At 35.4% G+C, this 20,059-nt stretch overlaps 1 protein-coding gene across 2 annotated transcripts in view; it reads left to right on the forward strand.

Moving 5' to 3' along the window:
* The window catches only part of TTLL7 (tubulin tyrosine ligase like 7), a 142,793-nt gene that overhangs the window by 59,362 nt on the left and 63,372 nt on the right, over positions 1–20,059 (forward strand). For both annotated transcript variants that reach the window (XM_072754734.1, XM_072754735.1), the window contains exons 8-13: positions 4,773–4,937; positions 9,696–9,854; positions 14,907–15,001; positions 17,098–17,245; positions 17,331–17,404; positions 18,418–18,553. In XM_072754734.1, the coding sequence (XP_072610835.1) occupies positions 4,773–4,937; positions 9,696–9,854; positions 14,907–15,001; positions 17,098–17,245; positions 17,331–17,404; positions 18,418–18,553 (777 nt within the window). The remainder of the gene's footprint in view (positions 1–4,772; positions 4,938–9,695; positions 9,855–14,906; positions 15,002–17,097; positions 17,246–17,330; positions 17,405–18,417; positions 18,554–20,059) is intronic.

Below are 20,059 nucleotides of genomic sequence, written 5' to 3' on the forward strand. Positions count from 1 at the left end.
TGTATAGAAATGACATGTACACGTGTATACAGTGGCCCTTATAGAAATGGATTTCAGAGTGCATATGAGTATGCTGTGATCCTGAATAGAAATGACTTACTTAGAAATATAGATAAGTGTCTCACTGAGAAGGACAAAGTGTCATGGAGTTGAATATAGGGATAGTTTGTGTTCAGCTTCTCATTTGAGTATTTGAGCAAGCTTTATAAAAAGGTATGGTTTAACATGTAGGGTGTGGGAGAAAGTATATGAAACAGAGAAAGCAAGAGCCATCAGAAAGTAGAGTTATTAATTTTTGTTTTCACAAAAGAAAAGATGGTAAATTTACATTGACCAAATTTAAAGACATAATTTGGCAGTTTCAGTGTGCTTTTTAAAATCTATTAAATGGAACTTTTTTTTTTAATTTATGATAGTCACACACACACAGAGAGAGAGAGAGAGAGAGAGGCAGAGACATAGGCAGAGGGAGAAACAGGCTCCATGCACCGGGAGCCTGATGTGGGATTCGATCCCGGGTCTCCAGGATCGTGCCCTGGGCCAAAGGCAGGCACCAAACCGCTGCGCCACCCAGGGATCCCTTGAACTTTTTTCTTAAAGATTTTATTTATTTACTCATGAGAGACACAGAGAGAGGCAGAAATATAGGCAGAGGGAGAAGCAGGCTCCCTGTGGGGCGCCTGATGCGGGACTCGATCCCAGGACCCCAGGATCACAACCTGAGCCATAGGCAGACACTCAACCACTGAGCCACTCAGGTGCTGCTCTATAGATATTTTTCCATTAAGATTTAATTTGTGCAGCCATATATTCATTGCTGAAAGTTATAACTGAAGTTTATGGTTTATGAAGGTCAAACTGTAACACTTTATTATCATAATTTATCATGAAAGTAAAAAACTTCAATTTATTATACATATTAAAAGTTTAGTTAACCCCGACCCTATTTTTGGACCTCCTAATTGTAGTAAAAATTATAGTTAATTAAGTATTACTTCCCATTTTGTCAAAAGCCTGGTTATTTTTCTCCTCCAATGTTATGTGCATAGCTAACTGCACAAAAAGTGGTCATATTTTAAAAATTACATAATGACTGATCATAAGCATTGCTATATGTTAAATTAATTGAAAAATGTTGTAAGCCTGGCAAGGGAAGAATAAGGGAACTGTCAAAGTTTTTACTGGAAAGGAAGATAAAAGAATCATCTCTTTAAAGGTCATAAGGTGTGAATATATCCAGCCACCAAGTAATATTTGAACTCTACTGCATTCTAGGCATTTTGCCGGTTTTGGAAAAACAGTGACCAACAGATACAGTGCTTGACCTCTCAAAAGCAACAGTCTAGTGGGGAGGCAGAAAATAAAATAAGCAATTATAATACCTGATGGTAAGTGTAATGGTCTAAGACACTGAGGGTGCTATGGCAGTGCATAGCAAGGGCATCTAACCCAGCTGGAGATAAAGTTTAAAGAAGGAGTTTGTGAAGCGAAATATGAATAATAAAGGATTAGCCAGTTTGAGGGAAGGGTAGGGTGGGGTGGAAGTCCATAGAGAAAAATGGCTCGTGGTATGGTGTGTTTGGAGAAAGCAGTCATGTTCAATATGGCTAAATACAGACTATGAAGGGTGGGTGTTCAGAGATGAGGAGGAAGAGCCTGGAAAAAGAGAAGGAAAGGAGGAATGTGATTTTTGTCTTAAAAAGGTCATCTGGTCTGTAGTGTGGGGAATGTGAGAGATGGATGTAGATGTAGATGGATGGGAGAGGTGAGGGTAAGGGAGAAGGTATTTTCTAGTCTAACCACATGTGGGAAGAAAGATGGCCTTATCTGCAGTAATAGCAGTAGGGCTAGCCTAAGAATAAGAACTTAGATTTAAGATATATCTATGATAACATGGATAATATTGCTGTAATATACTGACAGGTTGGATCTGTAGAAGAGGAAAAGCGAGAGAGAAATGAAGGATAAAACTCAAGAATTTTGGCATGGGCAGTTGGGTGGATGGGGAATTATTCACCATGACAGGAAATCCAGGGGCTTGCAGAAAGCTGGTGTGCTTGGTTGACATGCCTGAGCAGCCTCCAAATGGAGCTGTGCTCTAAGTATTTGGGTGTATAGCGTAGGTCTGGAGTTCACGAGAGAACCAAACTATAGGCCTAATTTGAGACTTGTCAGCTCTTAAATTATAATTAAAATAACTGGTGGGGTAAGAATGGGTTATAATACATTCTAATGCAGATAGTCATGTTTTGAGAGAAAAGAATAGGGGAAGATATAGAAAAGGGTAAGACTTGGGAGCTCATTTAGATGGTAAAGTGATTTATCTTAATATCTTAAATTATATGTATGTGATTTGCTTAAGCACATTCGTAAGGAAATCATAAGGAAAGTTTGGAAGTCAGGAAATGTAGCCTCTGTGTCTCACTTTGCCAAGTGCTTTTGAATCATGTAATCTTGTGGCTTTGGCTCACATGTACAAAGAATTATCTTCTCTTGTGTAAGTGTCAATGTTCCTTATATATCTCTAAATTTTCTTTTTTAAAAAAAATATTTTATTTATTTATTCATAAAAGACACAGAGAGAGGCAGAGACACAGGCAGAGAGAGAAGCAGGCTCCACGCAGGGAGCCCGATGTGGGACTCAGTCCCAGAACTCCGGGATCATGCCCTGAGCCAAAGGCAGACGCTCAACCGCTGAGCCACCCAGGTGTCCCAATATATCTCTAAAATTTCAACGTTCACCTTTTTTGACTTCACAAATTCCTAGATTAAGATACGAAAAAGAAAAAAATGAAATACAAAATATTTTATCTAAAGTGTGATCACAATTATGTAGAAAGTAAACTTAAAAAATGGCTGGAAAAATAAATCAAAATGTTCTCATTGGTTGTTTTTGGATTGCATACTCTTACATATTTGTTTCTTCCTGTTTCCAACTTTTAAAATAGTGAACATGTATTTTATGAAGAGTTGTGTATGTTTATAAGAAGTAAATATTGGTAAACTACACATATGGAGATCATAAGACACAGAAATTCAGGCATTGAAATATAATAACCATTTATTTTTTGCTAACAGTTAAGCAGTCGGCGAGTTCTTCAAAAGTTTTGTATATCCCAATTCATTGTATTGAACCTACATGCTAAAAAAAAAAAAGAGTAGAGAATAGTTATATCCTTCTCGTTCCCTGCAGGTTGCTATTTGGTTTATAGCTATCTTCACTCCTTATGGCCAATGTCCAACTGGCAATGAATTGCTTAGAAGATTTTTGTCGAGGTAGATGTGAAACTGGAATTTCCAATCCTACCTACAAAGATACCGTTTTAAGAAAAATGCACAGTTCCATTTCTTACTCATTTTTTCACTAGGATAGCTATAGTTTTTACCATCGTTATTATTCTTTATTTTAAGAAATTATTGCCAAATGGAGAGCTCCTCAAAAACTTTCCAACCTTTTTTAAAATTGAAAAATGATTTATATTTTGGAAAGTAGGAAATGCTATGGGCTATGGTTTGATTCCTTTCCTTTTTCTTCAAATCAGGCAGTTATGATTAGACAAGCAGAAGATTTATGCTCTTTCTTTTAAAATAACACTTAATTTAAAGCTTTTTCTAAGTTTTGTTAGGTTAGGGACTATGTCTGTCTTGCTTGTTTTGTATTTATAGTGCCCAGTAGCAGTTCCTGCAGGTAGTAAATAGGTACGCCTTAAATACTGTTTAGCGAATGAAAAAATAAATTCTTAATTAGTTATGAGCACTTGGGTTAGTAAACAACATGTAGCTCAAATGATCAGTTCTGCACATTTGCTTCAAATGTTACTGTAGATCTAAGTTAATTGCGGTGAAGATAAAATATGATACAAATATACTTGGCTATTTGTATCTTAACCAAGATAATGATAATGTACATGAAGTATATATTCATTGTGATGCAACACTGCTATCCAAAGTAATTTCTGGGAGTAGAATCATGAGGGTAGGATAGGTAGATTTGATGAATGTTTATGCTAGGTTGATATGGAACCATTAGGTGTGTATTAGTTGATAATACTGAGAGGTTTTAAATTTTGGATTCTTTTTCAAGCTTAGTTGAGGATAACAGTATCAACAAATGTAAGGATGTAAAGAGAGTAAGGCATAACAGCTCCTAAAAGGAGTACTGTAAATTTACTGTTAATGATTACTGTTAATGACTTCACAGCATCGGGTGGTGCTTCTAAGCTGATTCTAAGTGCACTCTGTCTCTTGAATGAGTTCAAGTGGCTTCCCAGTCCCTATGGGAAGGCAGAGGTTGTGTTTGGTAGGCCTGCCTTTTAGTTTATACTACTTACTTGAGATTTCATTTCTTATTTTTCTTTGAAAAAAACATAGAATGTTCTCTCAGAAAATTCTCTTTTCCAAAACAAGTTTGGGTGAGAACTGTGACTAAAAACATTAAAAACAAATTAACAAAAACAGCATTTTTCTTACTTAGCAGTGTATAATTTCACATTTTCATGTAATTATATAATTATTATTATTTTAATACTATTTATGGTAGATATATTTTTGAATAATATGTAAAGTAACCTTGTAGATGACTACATTTATAATTCTTTTATTGGAAATGTGCCATTCCATTTAATTTGAAAATTACCTAAATCATCCTGAAATTGTTGATCTATATATTTTATGCTTAAAATTGTCTTTCATCCTTGGTTCCCTTATTCTGTGAAACCTCACAGTTCTAGAGTCTCATAGGTGATAACAACTTTGGTTCTTACTTGTTACAGACCCAGTTATACATGCATCTAACAAACTACTCTGTGAACAAGCACAATGAGCGTTTTGAAAGGGATGAGACTGAAAACAAAGGCAGCAAACGTTCCATCAAGTGGTTTACAGAATTCCTACAAGCAAATCAACATGATGTTGCTAAGTTTTGGAGTGATATTTCAGTAAGATTATGCCATTTTCACAATTATAACTCTTTCCTCAGGTTAATTTAAAGGACCATCAGCATTTTAAATGAAGAAGAGATTACATTAGATTGGGCAGATAAAACATTTTCATGAAGGAAGTGGGAATTGTAACAGATCTTGATAAGCAGTATTTTTACTGCTAGGGATCGGGGAGAGGGAGTTCTAGGTGCAAACAAAGCATAAGTGAAGGCGTAGATGTATGAGAAGAGTGATAAGTGGCCGGGGTTGGCATGGATGGTATTTTTGGGAATTCTGTGGGGATTTATGGCTGAGACAATATATGGAGGCAAAATTTTAGGTCCGAAAGATCAAAGCTTAACTTGGTGTAGGCAGTAAGGATTCATTCCTTCCAGATTTTCAGAAAGGAGAGTAATAAGGCCAAAGCCTATGAATTTAAAGGATAAGTCTAAAAAATGGGTATAGGATGGGTTCGAGTATAGACCAAGAGTAGGTAGAGGAAGGCACCTAGAGGAAGTTTAAGTGAAAAGAATGGCCCAAAATGAACCACAGTAGAAGAGATGACAGGTCAACTTTGAGGTTAACTCAATGTCCAAGAAATCAGGGAGAAGCATTCAAATGTTCCTCTGCAGTTTTAAGGAGGAATTATAGGGAGAAGGATGTGGCTTTATTTGAAATAGAGTAGAAAGGAACTTATTTTGAAAAGAGGTAGAGCTTAGTTTTTTAAGTGAAGGGAAAGAGTTCTGTTCATTCATTTCATCCAGTCATTCAGTAAACACTTACTGAACCCGTAGTATAGGCTTGTTTCTGGCTAATAATCTGAAGATTTAGAAGATACAGTTCCTCAAAAAACTTAGAGTTTGATAGGAAAGACCCACACAAAAACTGTTAATAAAATGTAATTTAGCATGTACAACAACAGAGGCATGCATTGGATTCTGTGGGACTGTAGAGGAAGACCACATATGGTAGCTTTCTGTGGGCGAGAATAGGAGGAGGGCTGCCTGGAGGTTTTGATGCCTGGACTAAATTTTTAAAAGGTTATGAGGCTATGACAATGAGTTCTAACAGAGACTTATTGAACTTGAAATGTTTTCTCAGGTAAAAAAGATTAAGTAGTCAGTTAAAAGTGTACATTTGGGATGTAACTGATAATTAAAGCCATGGCAGTGGATGACATTGCAAATGATATGTGTAAGGAGAGAAAAGGAAGCAGATCTGAGAAGGTAACCTAGGTGAAACTGACCGTTTATTAATCCTAACAGAAGTATCACAATGTTTTTCAAAGTTAGAAGAGGACTTAATATGATAGACTATGAAATATGATTTAGCTTTCCTTTGGGAGCAAATACGATATAATTTAAATAAATCTACCATGAAAAAGGACATGAAAGTTCATAGCTGAATTTGGTTCTTTCGGGAAAATCAGAAAAGCTAGCATTATTATATTTATCCCTTTTCTTGTTTTGTTGGTTATTTTTTACACCTTATTTTCTATATATCACAGAATGTAAATCCAGAGACTGTTGGGTGTCAGACAAGTAAAAAGGAGTGAAATGGTCTGGATAGAAGTAAATAGCGTGTGCTGGGAACTGTGGTAATTTGAAGAGTGTAAGACATCTGAAGGAGGTGGATACTATTCAGCACCAGCCTTTTGGTGCCACATGGTATTTTGGGTCTAGTGTGATTCATTCTTCTAATTTGTCAGTGGAAGCTCTAAGTCTCTTGATTTATAAATAAATGTTGGCAGCATATTCAAAACTGTTTAGAAATGCAGGGGTTCCAGCAAAAATTTTTGTCAGCTGGATTTTGTTAGAGACCCACCAACCTGTTAACTTTCTATTCTATCTTCCTGATAGTCTAAATACATCCAAATAAGAAATTTGATTATGATAATGCTGTGTTTATCTACTTATTTACTACCAATGCCTATTTTGCAGAAATTTAAAAGTATTTTAATAATGTTAATATTTAATAATAAAAATATTTAATAATGATAATTTATTATATAGCAAGTTAGATGCATCAAAAGGGTGAAATTTGTTATTTTGGGGCAGTAGCTCGTTGATGGGAGATCATTTATGATGATACCTGATGATTTAATGAACAGATCATTTGATCTCAGTGAGAACAAGAAAGTTTTATATGCTGTGTGATATTCCTTTTTCTTTATGCGATTTTTCACTTCCATGTGGGTTTTCACTTCTTTGGAGAAGTCCTTGTGAAAAGGTGGAATTTATTGGGCTGCCTTGGTGAAGAATGTGTAGAGAAAATTAATCAGAGAGAAAAATTGGTTTTAAGTGGTACTTCCCCTACATAATTAAATTAGATAGAAGGTATAGAAGTAAGACTAATATAAATAAGAGGGTATGGAAAGGAACCTTTCTTTTAGAGCCTAAAATATAATTTTCATATATAGCTGGAATATGGCCAATGTGCATCTATTAAGCTCTGAAACATTTATGATCTCTTCTTCTTTTTATTTTTATTTTTATTTTTATTTTTTATTTTTTTTTTATCTCTTCTATAAATGGGTAAATTTTGTATTATTCTTGCCTACATTAGTTAGAATGTATAGTAACAATCTACAAATAAGCAATTATTTAATACTTAATAAACTTATTAACTTTTCTAAGCACATATTTTATAATTATATTTACTTTTATTAAGAATTATATATAAAGATATCTGCTTAGCATGAGTTAATTAAATAATATATAAAAAGGGAAGAGTTTGAGAAGGCAATCAGTAAATTTTTCTCTTAATGTGACAGTTTACAAAGTTCATGAATTTAACTTAAGACTTTTTTTTCCAAAAAAAGAAAAGACTTTTTTTTCCAATGACCTTACTTGGGAGGGGTAATTTATCTAAAAAGTAACTATTTATGAAAACTAACTTATAGTACCCCCTATATAGCACAGAGATATGTATTTTGTGCAGATCAAGAACGAATAAGAAATCAATAGAAAATCAAGCCATGGTGATTACAATTATAATCACTCATAAAACCATCCTTACTGAGTGCTTTTTATATATTTTAGGTACAAATCTACAAATCATATTTCAAAGCAATGACACTATGCTGGACATTCTCAAAAGCATTAGTGGAATTTGATTTGTGTTTGGTTCTACCATCGCTGATTTTCAAATATACCTGCAGTCTTGCCTTGCATTCCTTACAAATGTGTGTTTTATGTAGAATAAACACAGATTTATAATTCAGGGTCTATTAATATTCACTCTCCCATCCTGCCTGTGGTGTTTCATGCAGACACTTATTAGCCAAGGTTTTAACTTTCTTTTTTTTCTTATTCTCCTGTGGCGTCACTAATGTATTGAAAGACTTACATGAAGTGGTTTTTGGTCTTTTATCTTTATATACTTTAGTATTACCATCAGTTTTTTATTTTTATTAAAATGTTCTGAGGATAACCGTTCATGGCATCTCTGATACCCCAGATATGATCTGGGTGGGGATTCTGGGTGACAGCAGAATTAATTTCTGTGTCCCATTTTTTTCTCCCATGTAGTGACTGTTGCTCCCACCATGTAGTGGAATGTTTGTCTTTGACTTGACGTATGAGGTAGTGTTCTGGAGGAATGGTTGAAAACTATAACAATAGTTTAGTAGTTAACACTGAAGGTTTACTCTGTTCTAGACACTGTGCCAAGAGCTTTACATGGAGTCTCATTTTGTCTTACATCACTCTTTTGCAGTAAATGTTATTACTATTTCCACTTTACCTTTGGGAAAAGTAGGACTCACAAAGTTTAAGCAACGTGACTGAGGTTGTACATATAGCAAGTAGCAAACCAGGGATGAACCTGGAAAACTTGACGTTGGAGGCGAGTTCTTACCTGCCATACTATATCGCCTGTACCTGTAGAGAGGGACTTAAAAAGACAATATATTCTAAGAAAAAACCCTAGCAAGCAGTTTTTCCACAATCCATAGCTTGTTCTTAAACTTCAATAAACTCTTTGTTTTGTTAGCATTAGTAACTCACTCTAGTAGTATTGTGTGTCCTCCCAGCAGTGTGGACAGCTATTTCTGTAGTCAGCAGGACTCTCATCTCAGATAAACGTTGTGAATTGCAAAATCATCACCACACACAGAAGCCCACCTCTCCTAGGTTCTGCCCGCCCTTCCAGCTTTTGTCTATGTTATTTGTTGTAAGGAGAGTGCTTTACTCTCCTTAGAAATTTTTTTCCCCTGCCACTCTTAAACCTTTCTGTATGGTTTCTGAGAAGGCTAGCATATGATCCTAGCCTTCTTTATTTAACAGACAGAAGCCACATTTTATTTTACTTATTTGTTCACAAGTATTTTTGAGCATCTACTAAATGGCAGGCACTAGTGTTGGCACAAGGACATGGCTCTAACAAAATGAGAAAGATCAGCTGATTCTACTCTGCGTGAAGTGGTGCAGTAAGAGATGACAGACAGTGGCTACCTTTGACTCTAGGGTCACAGAAGGCCTTTCTGAATGTCAAGGCCAGGCATGGGAGTATAGGGAACAGTGTTCCAGAAAGAGGGAACAGTTAACGCCAGGGGCCCTAAGCAGGCAAGCATGGCTGGAATGTAATGAGCAGGGTAAGAGTTGCATGAAACGGAATCAGAGCAGCGGCAGGGACCACATGCCATAGAGCTTTGTGAACTTGGCCAGGGTGCTGGTTTGTAAGTCCAGGCCTTATTTCCATATATGTAAACAAGATACAAAAAAAGTAAGGCATTTTTACCTTTTTTTTTTTTTTTTTAAATCACTATACGTGCAGGAATTGGTTGTAAAGACTTTGATTGTAGCAGAACCTCATGTCCTGCATGCCTATCGAATGTGCAGACCTGGCCAACCTCCAGGAAGTGAAAGTGTCTGTTTCGAAGTCCTGGGATTTGATATTTTGTTGGACAGAAAACTAAAGCCATGGCTTCTGGAGGTAAGGCATTTCTTTAAGAAAGAGAAGTTACTACTGCTCTTGTGCATGAACGCAAATGTTTTTTCAATGTGTACTTGGCATAGTTGACTCATTAACTGAACAGAAAGAGGCCTGAATGGAGCATGTGGGAGGAAGAAAACAAAAATTCAGAGAATAGAACATTTCCAGGAATTGATGGATGTGTGTTTGATATTACTTTTCCCAAACTAAGATCGATTGAATTTCTAAGCCAGGACTTTTGAATATCTGTGTGAATCTGCTTTTACTGATTTGTTATCTACTTTCTCCACTATTTTCCCAGCCTCACGGCCTCTACCACTTCATGACTTCTGGATGTTGTCTTTCCTCTGTGTGGGTGCCTGGGCTTCAGGACCACAGCCTCCTTGTCTTCATTGGGTTCCCCATTCAAACTCTCCAAGAAGAGAGAGGCTCCGATTGGTTCATTAATCAGTATTCAGTACCTCATACCCCAGCTGGCATGGATTCTCCTTAAGGCCATATAATATGCCTGGGGCTCCTCTCATGTCCAGACTGTTAACTGTGTGCTTTTGGGTTTGCTGCCAGCTTCTGGTATGGTCAGAGTCATCATTATTTTTCTCTCTATCATTTACTATTAGGGAAATAAGGAAATGATATAAGGAAAAAATAAAAATAGTCTCTGTTCAAGATTTTTGTACCTTCCCTTCCAGTCATATTTATGTTACATCCAGAAGAAAACTTAGAAGTCTTGTGATCCAGTACTACCCCATTCAGTAGTTCCCTCTCCGACCCCTGATCTGGAGTCATAGAGTGCGTGGGCACAGAACACTGTGTTTAGGAAACTTTATCAGCAAAATATCACATACCCAAACACTCGTGTTTACTAGATTAGTTACATTAAGGAACATATTACTATAAAGGGTCCAATCAACAAGTACCTTTCATTTTAAGCTGATTATTTTTTTGTTAATGATTTTGAAGTTGGAAGTTCCATCTGTAACTTGAAAAAGCAAATTGAATAAGTGATAGATAATCAAGACACTCAAAATATATTTTTAGGAAAGAACACTTTCCCAATTTGAGGGCTCATGGTTTTTTTTTTGTGTGTGTATGTGTGTGTGTGTGTGTGTGTATGTGTGTATGTGTTCAGTTTCCTATGTGCCAGGAAAGTATATTCTATTTCCAGTCAAATACAGACATCAGATGTTCAAAGTTTGCTCTTGCGTGGGTCCTAGAAATAAGATAAATGTGAGGAATTTTGCTTATATTTTTGCTTCCTTCATTACTTAGATATGAAAGCATTTGACTCTGTACCTTACTAAGGCATGACATTTTCTTCCTTAGGTTTCCTTCTTTGTCTGCAATTACCCCTTCCTGTTTTTTAACTTTATTCTTTTTTTCCTGCTCCTGTTACTTGCCTTTTATCTTTGATGGGGTGGGGAAGAAGTGAAGGCACATGCATGAAGTGGAATTGAAACTATAGCAGGGAATAATGACTGTGGATAACTAGTGTTTAAAGCATTTGTCTAACTGGAGCTTTGTATGAGCTTGGTAAATCAGAATTGACTGAGTGGTTGGATTCTGTATTTTTTTTAAAGGCTCCAAACATTGTTTGCATTAATATTTCTTCATACTCTCCTCTCCTCTTCATCATCATGTCCAGATCAATAACCATTTAAAAACCCAACAATAATCAAAAGCTAGACAGCACTGTTTGCATTAACATATTTTCATTTTTGTTTCATTACTTCATCATTTTTCCAGATCAGTCAGAACCATTACAAAAACTTTACAGTAAGCAATAACTATGGATAATGAACATTTGTTATATTAAAACAATTAAAAGAATCTTATTTAGATCTTGCTTCTTTGTGTTTTCTCCCAGCTGCAATTGTAGTGGTTCTAACATATGTTGTTAAAAACCTTTTGGCACCATCAAGTGGAATAAGATAGAAGGTGCATCTGAGAATATGATAACTTTTAGTTAACTGGAATAATTGCAGGTAATGATTCATAGTAGCAAAATTGCAGAAATTTTCAAGCACAGAAACATTTTTTTGGGGGAAAAATATGGAAATTGGGTAGGGTATGAATATACTGCTAACACTTTAATTACACTTGAATTAATCTCAACAAGTCATTGTGTCAGGGGGTGGAGATACAAGAAGACAGAATATTTATCCTGGCCGAGTGGGGACTCAGATATGCCTCGTGGTAATATTTACAAGGATAAGTAGGGAATAAACAATAGGGTGATTAATCTCCCTGTGTACAGATGTGTATTTCACAGTTAAAAATCTTTGCAGAGGAGGGAACACCTGAGCAGAGTGTTTAAGGCTATAGAAGGTGTGGTGGGGACTGGAGGTTGGGAGAGATGGGGTTGGGGTGGGAAGAAATTACGCAGAGAGAACAGCACTAATTAGGGAGCATAGAATCTATTATGGATACTTTGATATGTGCATGAAATGATTGCCCTTGTTTTGATAGTAAAACTGTGATTTAGTTGGTCAATAAGTAGTATTTATTAATTTAATTTGCTTTCTAATAGTTTGCAATTTTTGCATGCATTTACAAGCTACTGAACTTTAAGACTCTAACCTCTGCTGAGCTTTGTCCATTCTAGAATTGGGGTAGGAAATGAGAACCAAAGAAGCCATCCACATCACAGAGTAGAATTTTTTTTAAAAGATTAATTTTTTTAAAGATTTTATTTATTTATTCATGAGAGACAGAGAGAGAGAGAGAGGCAGAGACACAGGCAGAGGGAGAAGCAGGCTCCATGCAGGGAGGCTGATGTGGGACTCGATCCTGGGTCTCCAGGATCACAACGTGGGCCAAAGGCGGCACCAAACCTTTGGGCCACCGGGGCTGCCCTAAAGATTAGTTTATTTATGAGAGAGAGGTGTCCAATGCTGGGATTGGTCTCACAACCCTGAGGTCACAACCAGAGCGAAAGACAAGAGTCGAACACTTAACAAGCTGGGTCACCCAGGCACCCCAAAGTAGGATTTTGACTGAATGGAACCTTGATTTTCAGAGTTTCTTCTGTCTCTAGTTTTTACTTTCTCATAAAACTTTTGAAAAATCCAAGATGTGAATTGAAAAAAGTTTCTCTACTTTTTCATGTATTAGTTTTATCTTGTGTGGGTATATTTCTTCATAGACCAATTTCTTTTTTATGGTAATAGCAGGAATATTCTGAGATAGATAAGAGAGAGAGTCTGAGGTTACTACTATCCTGGAGGAGGGATATGTCTGGTAGTATTCCAGATAGCAATTTTGGAATGGAGCATCTAAGGAATTCTATAAAGATAGATAACATTTCAGTGAACCGCTTAATCATTGTTTTCAAATGCCTGGTTCATTTTATAACCTTGTCCTTTGTAGCAACAGAACTTGCTAATTGTATTACAAATTCCAGAGATTTTTTTTAATTTTTTTAATTTTTTTTTTAAATTCCAGAGATTTGAATCAGTATGGACTGGTTAAAATTTTTTCATATAAAATGTGTTATTGTACCCTTTCTTCACACTTGTAAGAGGAAATACTTAAGAGTTTTGAAGTTTCGAAGCAGATTAATAAACTACCTGCATTAAATTTTGCCTGGAACAAATGGATGTTCTTGCCATTACGTAGCTGCTCCCTTCTCCTTGAGACCACATTGCATAGGCAGAAATATGTCCATCACCACCTAAATCAGCAGTCAGCAAAGGCATAATATAGTTTGGCCTATCCCTATAAGTGGAATACCATGCATCAAAATGATGGCATGAAAGGTTTTCATGATATATTGTTAAGGGAAAAACTTGGATTATAGAATAGTATTGTTAGTATAGGCATGTATTTGGAAGGTAAAATAAATATACCAATATATATGCATAGCAAATATTTATCATTTATCAAATGGTTAGCAATACACCATTTATCAAATGGATAACAATCTATGAGGTGATGGGATTACAGGGGATCTTTTTGTTGTTTGTTTAGCTTCCATGTGCATACTTCTACTTGTATTTTCTATAGCTTCCAGTTGTAAACTGCATACCATCAGTTATTTTGTCTCTTGTGGAATGGAATTATATAAGACAACTCTCTTCTATGACTAGTGACATCGTGTTTTTTTGAGATAGGCTCTGAAGTTAGGTGGTGGTCATGAAGCTAAGCTGGAGTTTTGAACTCAGCAGTGTTCTAGCCAACTGAGTTAATTAGGTAGTCTTCATAAACACTTGCTATTCCAGTTACATTTTCATAGCAACAAAGACAAAAACAAAACTTCCACCTCTTGAAGTGGTACTATATTGTATAATGGATTTCAGGGTATATTCAGTTACTGTTACTTTTTATTTTTCATCTTAATGAAATCCTGGAAATGATGTTGGAAAGAACACTCACAAATGGCTCTCTTATTCCCATGAGTCCTTATACAGTTAGAGAGGCTCATAGAGGTTAGTCTGAAGCTACCTTAAATAGTATCTTCTGAGTTATATAATCAGTGGAAATGAAAATTGATGATTTAATTGTTTGATCCAGATAGGAAGAAAATAATTTATTTTTTTAGGCAGCAATAGACGAATTCATCCAGGAGATCTGAAGCAGTGAAAAGAGGGCACTGTTAGTTTCTACATGCTAAATAAATGCATAAATGATTACTTTATTGGTATCATGCATATTATTTTTGTTACACCATTATTGTTATTGTTAATACTGGTCCACTAACCTTTTTGTCAAGATGAGTCACCTTTAACTTCCTTTAACTTACAACCAAGAATGCATGGGGTACTGGGCTGGAGACAGTGGAGAGTAGGGAGAGGACACAAATGCTGACCTAAGATCCTGAGCTAAGGCAGCAGGGGGAGAGGGGTGGTAACAGCACTCAGTTCCTTTCAACTCCTTGATTTAGGGTGGTGAGGAAGGGAGGTGTGGCAGTGGTAACTGGGCCATCTACCATGTAGAGCTTTGAGTTTATTATAGTTTTCTTATTGGTTGGGGATCGTGCAGTGGTTTAACAAATATGTATTGAATATTAACCTACTAAAATGTGGCTGATCTCATTGTTTTCTTTGTAAATTTCAGATTAATCGAGCTCCAAGCTTTGGAACTGATCAGAAAATAGACTATGATGTAAAAAGAGGGGTGTTGCTAAATGCACTGAAGCTACTAAACATCAGGTAAAGTATTTCTTCCATCATTTGGAAGGTTTTCATCACTTTTGGCATAGAACAATCACTTATATGTGGGATTGGTTTGCAGTTTTTTCATGTTTTGTATTTTGAATTTCTTGATTTCATTCTTCAAACCCATTTATGTTTTCTTTTTAAATATCCTTTCCTCTCTACAGACTGCTTTTCCTTCTCTCTATATCATGCTCTGAATCTACAGTAAATATGGTTAAATAACAGTGTTGGTATAATTATTCAATACAGAGCATAAGGTTGAATTGGAGAATACCTGAGGAAAATCTCTAGATTATCTTCTTCACCTTACAAGAAGAAGCAGAGGTCATTCAGGAAGTTAAAAACGTAACAACCCTCAAACGTTTGGATTTCCTACCTTTCTGTGAGATCTTCCCACTGTATCATGCAGCCTGGGTAAAGAGAAGAAAGAAACAATTGTTAAGGCAGGGTTAACCTCCCCGTTGAAAAGCATAGACAGGATTTCCTTTTTTTTTAAAGGCTGGATAATATTCCATTGTATGTATATACCAGATTTTCTTTATTCATCTATTGATGAACATTTAGGTTGTTTCTATGTCTTGGTTATTGTGAATAATGCTGCAGTGAGCATGGGAGTGCAGAACTCTCTTTGTATCCTGATTTCAACTCCTTTGGATATATACTTGGAAGGGGGATTGCTCCACTAACAGGATATTATTAGGCTGGTTGTAGTGTACATGATCATGGATCTCAAATATTTGAAGTGCTATTTTGTAGGAAAGCTTTTGGCTCCTTATGAAAGAAATTTGTTAGAAGTTTAATTGAACTGCCTAATGAAATAATGTCATCTGCCATTTTAAGTGTTCAAACAGTGTTTGGGGTGTTGGATTAAAGGACCTCTGAGGTCATTTAAACCCAGGGATTTTATGATTTCAATTGATTCTTATCGTCATTTAAAGAACTCTTAAAGAGTTGTGGGATGCTCCCAAGCAATTTATTTACTTTAAATAGTCCCAAGCATTTAGCAGATGCTTGCTTGAAGTAGCTTTATATGAGAAGCATTATTAAAAGAAAATAATAATTTTCCTTTTTGTTTGATAGATAAACTTGGTAAGAAATTTTCATATGGCCCCTTCTTTTGCTTGATCAAAGAATGATTAGCCTAAATTTAACTGACATTTCAATTATCCTAGAAGAAATGAATAGAAGATATATAAAAAGTGAAATTTTTGTTTATTTAGCTTACATGAGTGCATCAAATATTTTAGATTATTCAAACAGTATACCTATACATATTTTTGTGTTTACAATTATTATATAAGTAGGCCTTATGTTTTTTTTTTTTTTTTTTTTTTGCGTAACTTTGCCAATGATGTCTTTGCCAACCAATTCAGGACAAAATCTATGGTGTTTTTGTCTTCTTAAAAGTGAGATAGTGAGAAATTTCTAGACTTAAAAGTAAAGAAAAGTTGGAATTCATTTTTCTTATTTTTTGTAATGTTCCACTAAGAGAATGTAGTACAATTCTTAACATTTAGAGCATGTGCTGATGAAGTTTACATTGCAGATGTGCCTTTTCACTCCACCTAGTTGGAGTGCCATGGGCATATATGTGTTAGATTTGTCTTTCAAATCTGCACAATTCTTAATACAATGTTTTACTTTTAGTATGGCTCCATATATATCCCAAAACTCATTTGTAAGCATACATTTTTAATCTCAAGAAAATCCAAAAGAAGGTACACTGCTCAGAGTATTCCATCACAACCCCTGAGAATATGGAACCTCCAGTTTACTATATGGAGACCCACATTTGATGGATGATTAGATGATATGATGTATGGGAATATATATATATATATATATGTTTACTATATATATATGTTTACTATATATGTTCACTAAATATAAATATATATTTATATATAAATATATTTATGTATAATATATAATATATAATATATATTTAGTAAACATATATATACTAAATATATATATATATTTTATTTAGTAAACATTGATTCATATCTCCACTATGTCTCCTCTTCTGCTAATTTTCCTCACAGGGAGAAGATCAGGGCTTATTTGAATTCCTGTGTTTTATATTTCAGGACCAGTGATAAAAGGAGAAACTTGGCCAAACAAAAAGCTGAGGCTCAAAGGAGGCTTTATGGTCAAAATTCAATAAAAAGGCTCTTACCAGGTTCCTCAGACTGGGAACAGCAGAGACATCAGTTAGAGAGGCGGAAAGAAGAGTTGGTATGAAAATTTTCACAGTATACCTACAATTTGAACTGCATAATTCATTGGTCAGATTTTATTTGTAAAATTTCTTCATTTCTAGAAAGAGAGACTTGCTCAAGTACGAAAGCAGATTTTAAAAGAAGAACATGAAAATCGGCATATGGGAAATTATAGGTAACTGTGCTTCCATTTTCATACAGATTGAAGAAGTGTCAAAACAACTGTTCTACATTTTTAGCCTTTTAGATTTACTTTGAGCACTGTTTCATTCCTGCTAGCCATCTTCATGGGTGGATGTATAAGATCTTTTAAATCTGATACTATCCTGTGACCTTATTTACTTATAATGTAGTATTTTGAGAAAGTCAGGTTTTAGGTCTCCTAGTTTTCTTTCTGTCCATTCCGAGTGGTTGCTCTACTTTGTTTAAACCCAGATATATCAGGAATCAGGAAAATAATGAAAATGTTTTGAGGAGGCGGATATGAGACAATACAGAGGGGTGTGGACTGTGTTGCACTGGAACCCCTCCACGGTATCCTTTGACAGGTTAAAAAAGGACACCTCCCCCCAAATTCCTTGTATTTTTGGAAAGACTGCCCATCTTCTCAAGCTTTGGCATTAGCTTAACAGAATTGGGAGGTTTGGGGGCCACAGAGCTTCTCACTCTCTTGGTGAAACATTCTTTCCTGCAACAACAAGCAATTCTTTCCATCAACAGCAACAAGGAGAACACATTCTTCTCATTCTATGTCTACCCTCTTCTCTCCTTTAGAGAGGCACATTCCACCACCCTAAAAGAGAATATCAAGATTAATGCCCACATTCTTGTATACATCAGTAAACACATGGTGATTGCACAACTTCCAAATTATTTCTCATCACCTGCTCTCTCCCATGAAGATCTGTATTTCTTCGACTGCAATTCTCCAACCACGTCTCCACAACCAAACCCTTATACTATGCCCTCTGAAGCTTTATTGTTTAATGACCATTCTCTAGATAAACTTTAAATTTTGTAGGTAACTGGTGAAAATTTGTGAATTTCTTATAACTGAATTCTTATTTCTAGCACCTAGAAGAGTAACTGGCAGAGAGTAGGTTGTCAAGGAGTATCTAGGTAATTGGACTTAACTCTTGCACTACAGTAGCCTCTTTTAAACAAGTTGGTTTATCTGATTTATTGTAGACGAATTTATCCTCCTGAAGATAAAACTCTGCTTGAAAAGTATGAAAATTTGTTGGCTGTTGCCTTTCAGACCTTCCTTTCAGGAAGAGCAGCTTCATTCCAGCGAGAGCTGAATAATCCTTTGAAAAGGATGAAGGTAAAAGAATGAATGTTTATAAAGAGAAAAATGAATGAAGCCAAATAATATGTTTTTTAAAAACAACCCACCTTAGTCCCACATATAAAAACATTTGTTTTAAGATGCACTTTCCTTTTATTTTAACAGATGGTAGTATTTCATAACCAACCAAGTGATTTCATAAATAAGATGTCTAACAGGACAAATGATACAGTAGATGTTGATATTATGTTGTAATATCAATCTATCATAATAAACATGTTTTCTTACAGAGATGTGTATATGTAACTGAATAAAAAATACATTGAATTAACCTAATTGTTTATGATGCTTTCATTATTTGGATTGTAAGTGACATTATACAGTATTTTTTCCCTGATACACTGCATATACCTGGCATGTAAGAAGTAATTAAAACACACACACACACACACACACACACACACACACACACAGAGTAATCTGTTTATCAATATCTTTTGATGCATAATAAACCATTTATTTGCTCATATTCTGTAATCCTGGCTGGGCTCAGCTGAATAGTTTTTCAGCTTGGCTTCCTTGGAGTGAATTCTATTAGTTGCATTTATGTGGAAGTTCTTTTTTTTTTTTTTTTTTTTTTCATTTATATGGAAGTTCAACTGGGGTTGGAAATCCAGGAGAGCTTCATCACATGGCTGTAGCCTCAGTTAAGATAGCTGGAACATCTGGGGAGCTGGCTCAGTGTCTCTTTGTCTTTACATGGCTTCTTAGCAAGGTAGCCAGATCTTGTAACATGGTAGCTTGGAATTTCAAAAGGAAGCATTTCAAGAGGACAAGTGCTAATCAAGCCTCTGCCTGCTTGCATTGTGTTTGCTAATGTCCCATTGGACTAAAAAGTGTAGGTAGGCTTATTTATCAAATTGTACTTTATATTGCTGGACATTTCACTATAGTGATAACCTTCCATTTCTTGGATGCCTTGTTATATTGAGTGATTCTAAAGTTATAAAGCTTATTATAGATTTTACTTTTCATGCAAATTCTGCAAAAAGATGTAAAGCCACTTTCAAGTTGGCTACACCTAAAAGACAGAAGCAGAAGGAATTATGTGTATACTTCAATGCTCTTCTCTTCCAATAGTCTTTCTTTTGACATACACCAGTGTTTCCACCATTAGAATTATATCCTATGGCCCTTTGTTTTCTTGATCAAGAGAGTGGGAGACCTTTGTTTATTTTCCATCACCTGTTCTGTACTGTTATTTGTTTCTTCTGTGGATAAACATCTATTTCTTCTCATTACTCTGCTCCCCAACCCCTCTTTTTCTGCTAGAAAACCTAGGGATTTGGGAGCCAAATAGATCTACATTCAAATTCCAGCTCCCTTATGTGTTAATTTTATAAGTTTAGAATAAACTATTTGATCAATAGCTTGCACATCACTAATATAGTAGTATTAAAACTATACTTGAAAGGTTGGTTTCTAAGATAAAATTGAGGTTAATTAAGATAGTCAATTTAAAGTACTTGTCACAAAATAGGC

The sequence above is a fragment of the Vulpes vulpes genome, chromosome 3 (assembly GCF_048418805.1).
Source record: "Vulpes vulpes isolate BD-2025 chromosome 3, VulVul3, whole genome shotgun sequence".
Classification (NCBI taxonomy): Eukaryota; Metazoa; Chordata; class Mammalia; order Carnivora; family Canidae; genus Vulpes; species Vulpes vulpes.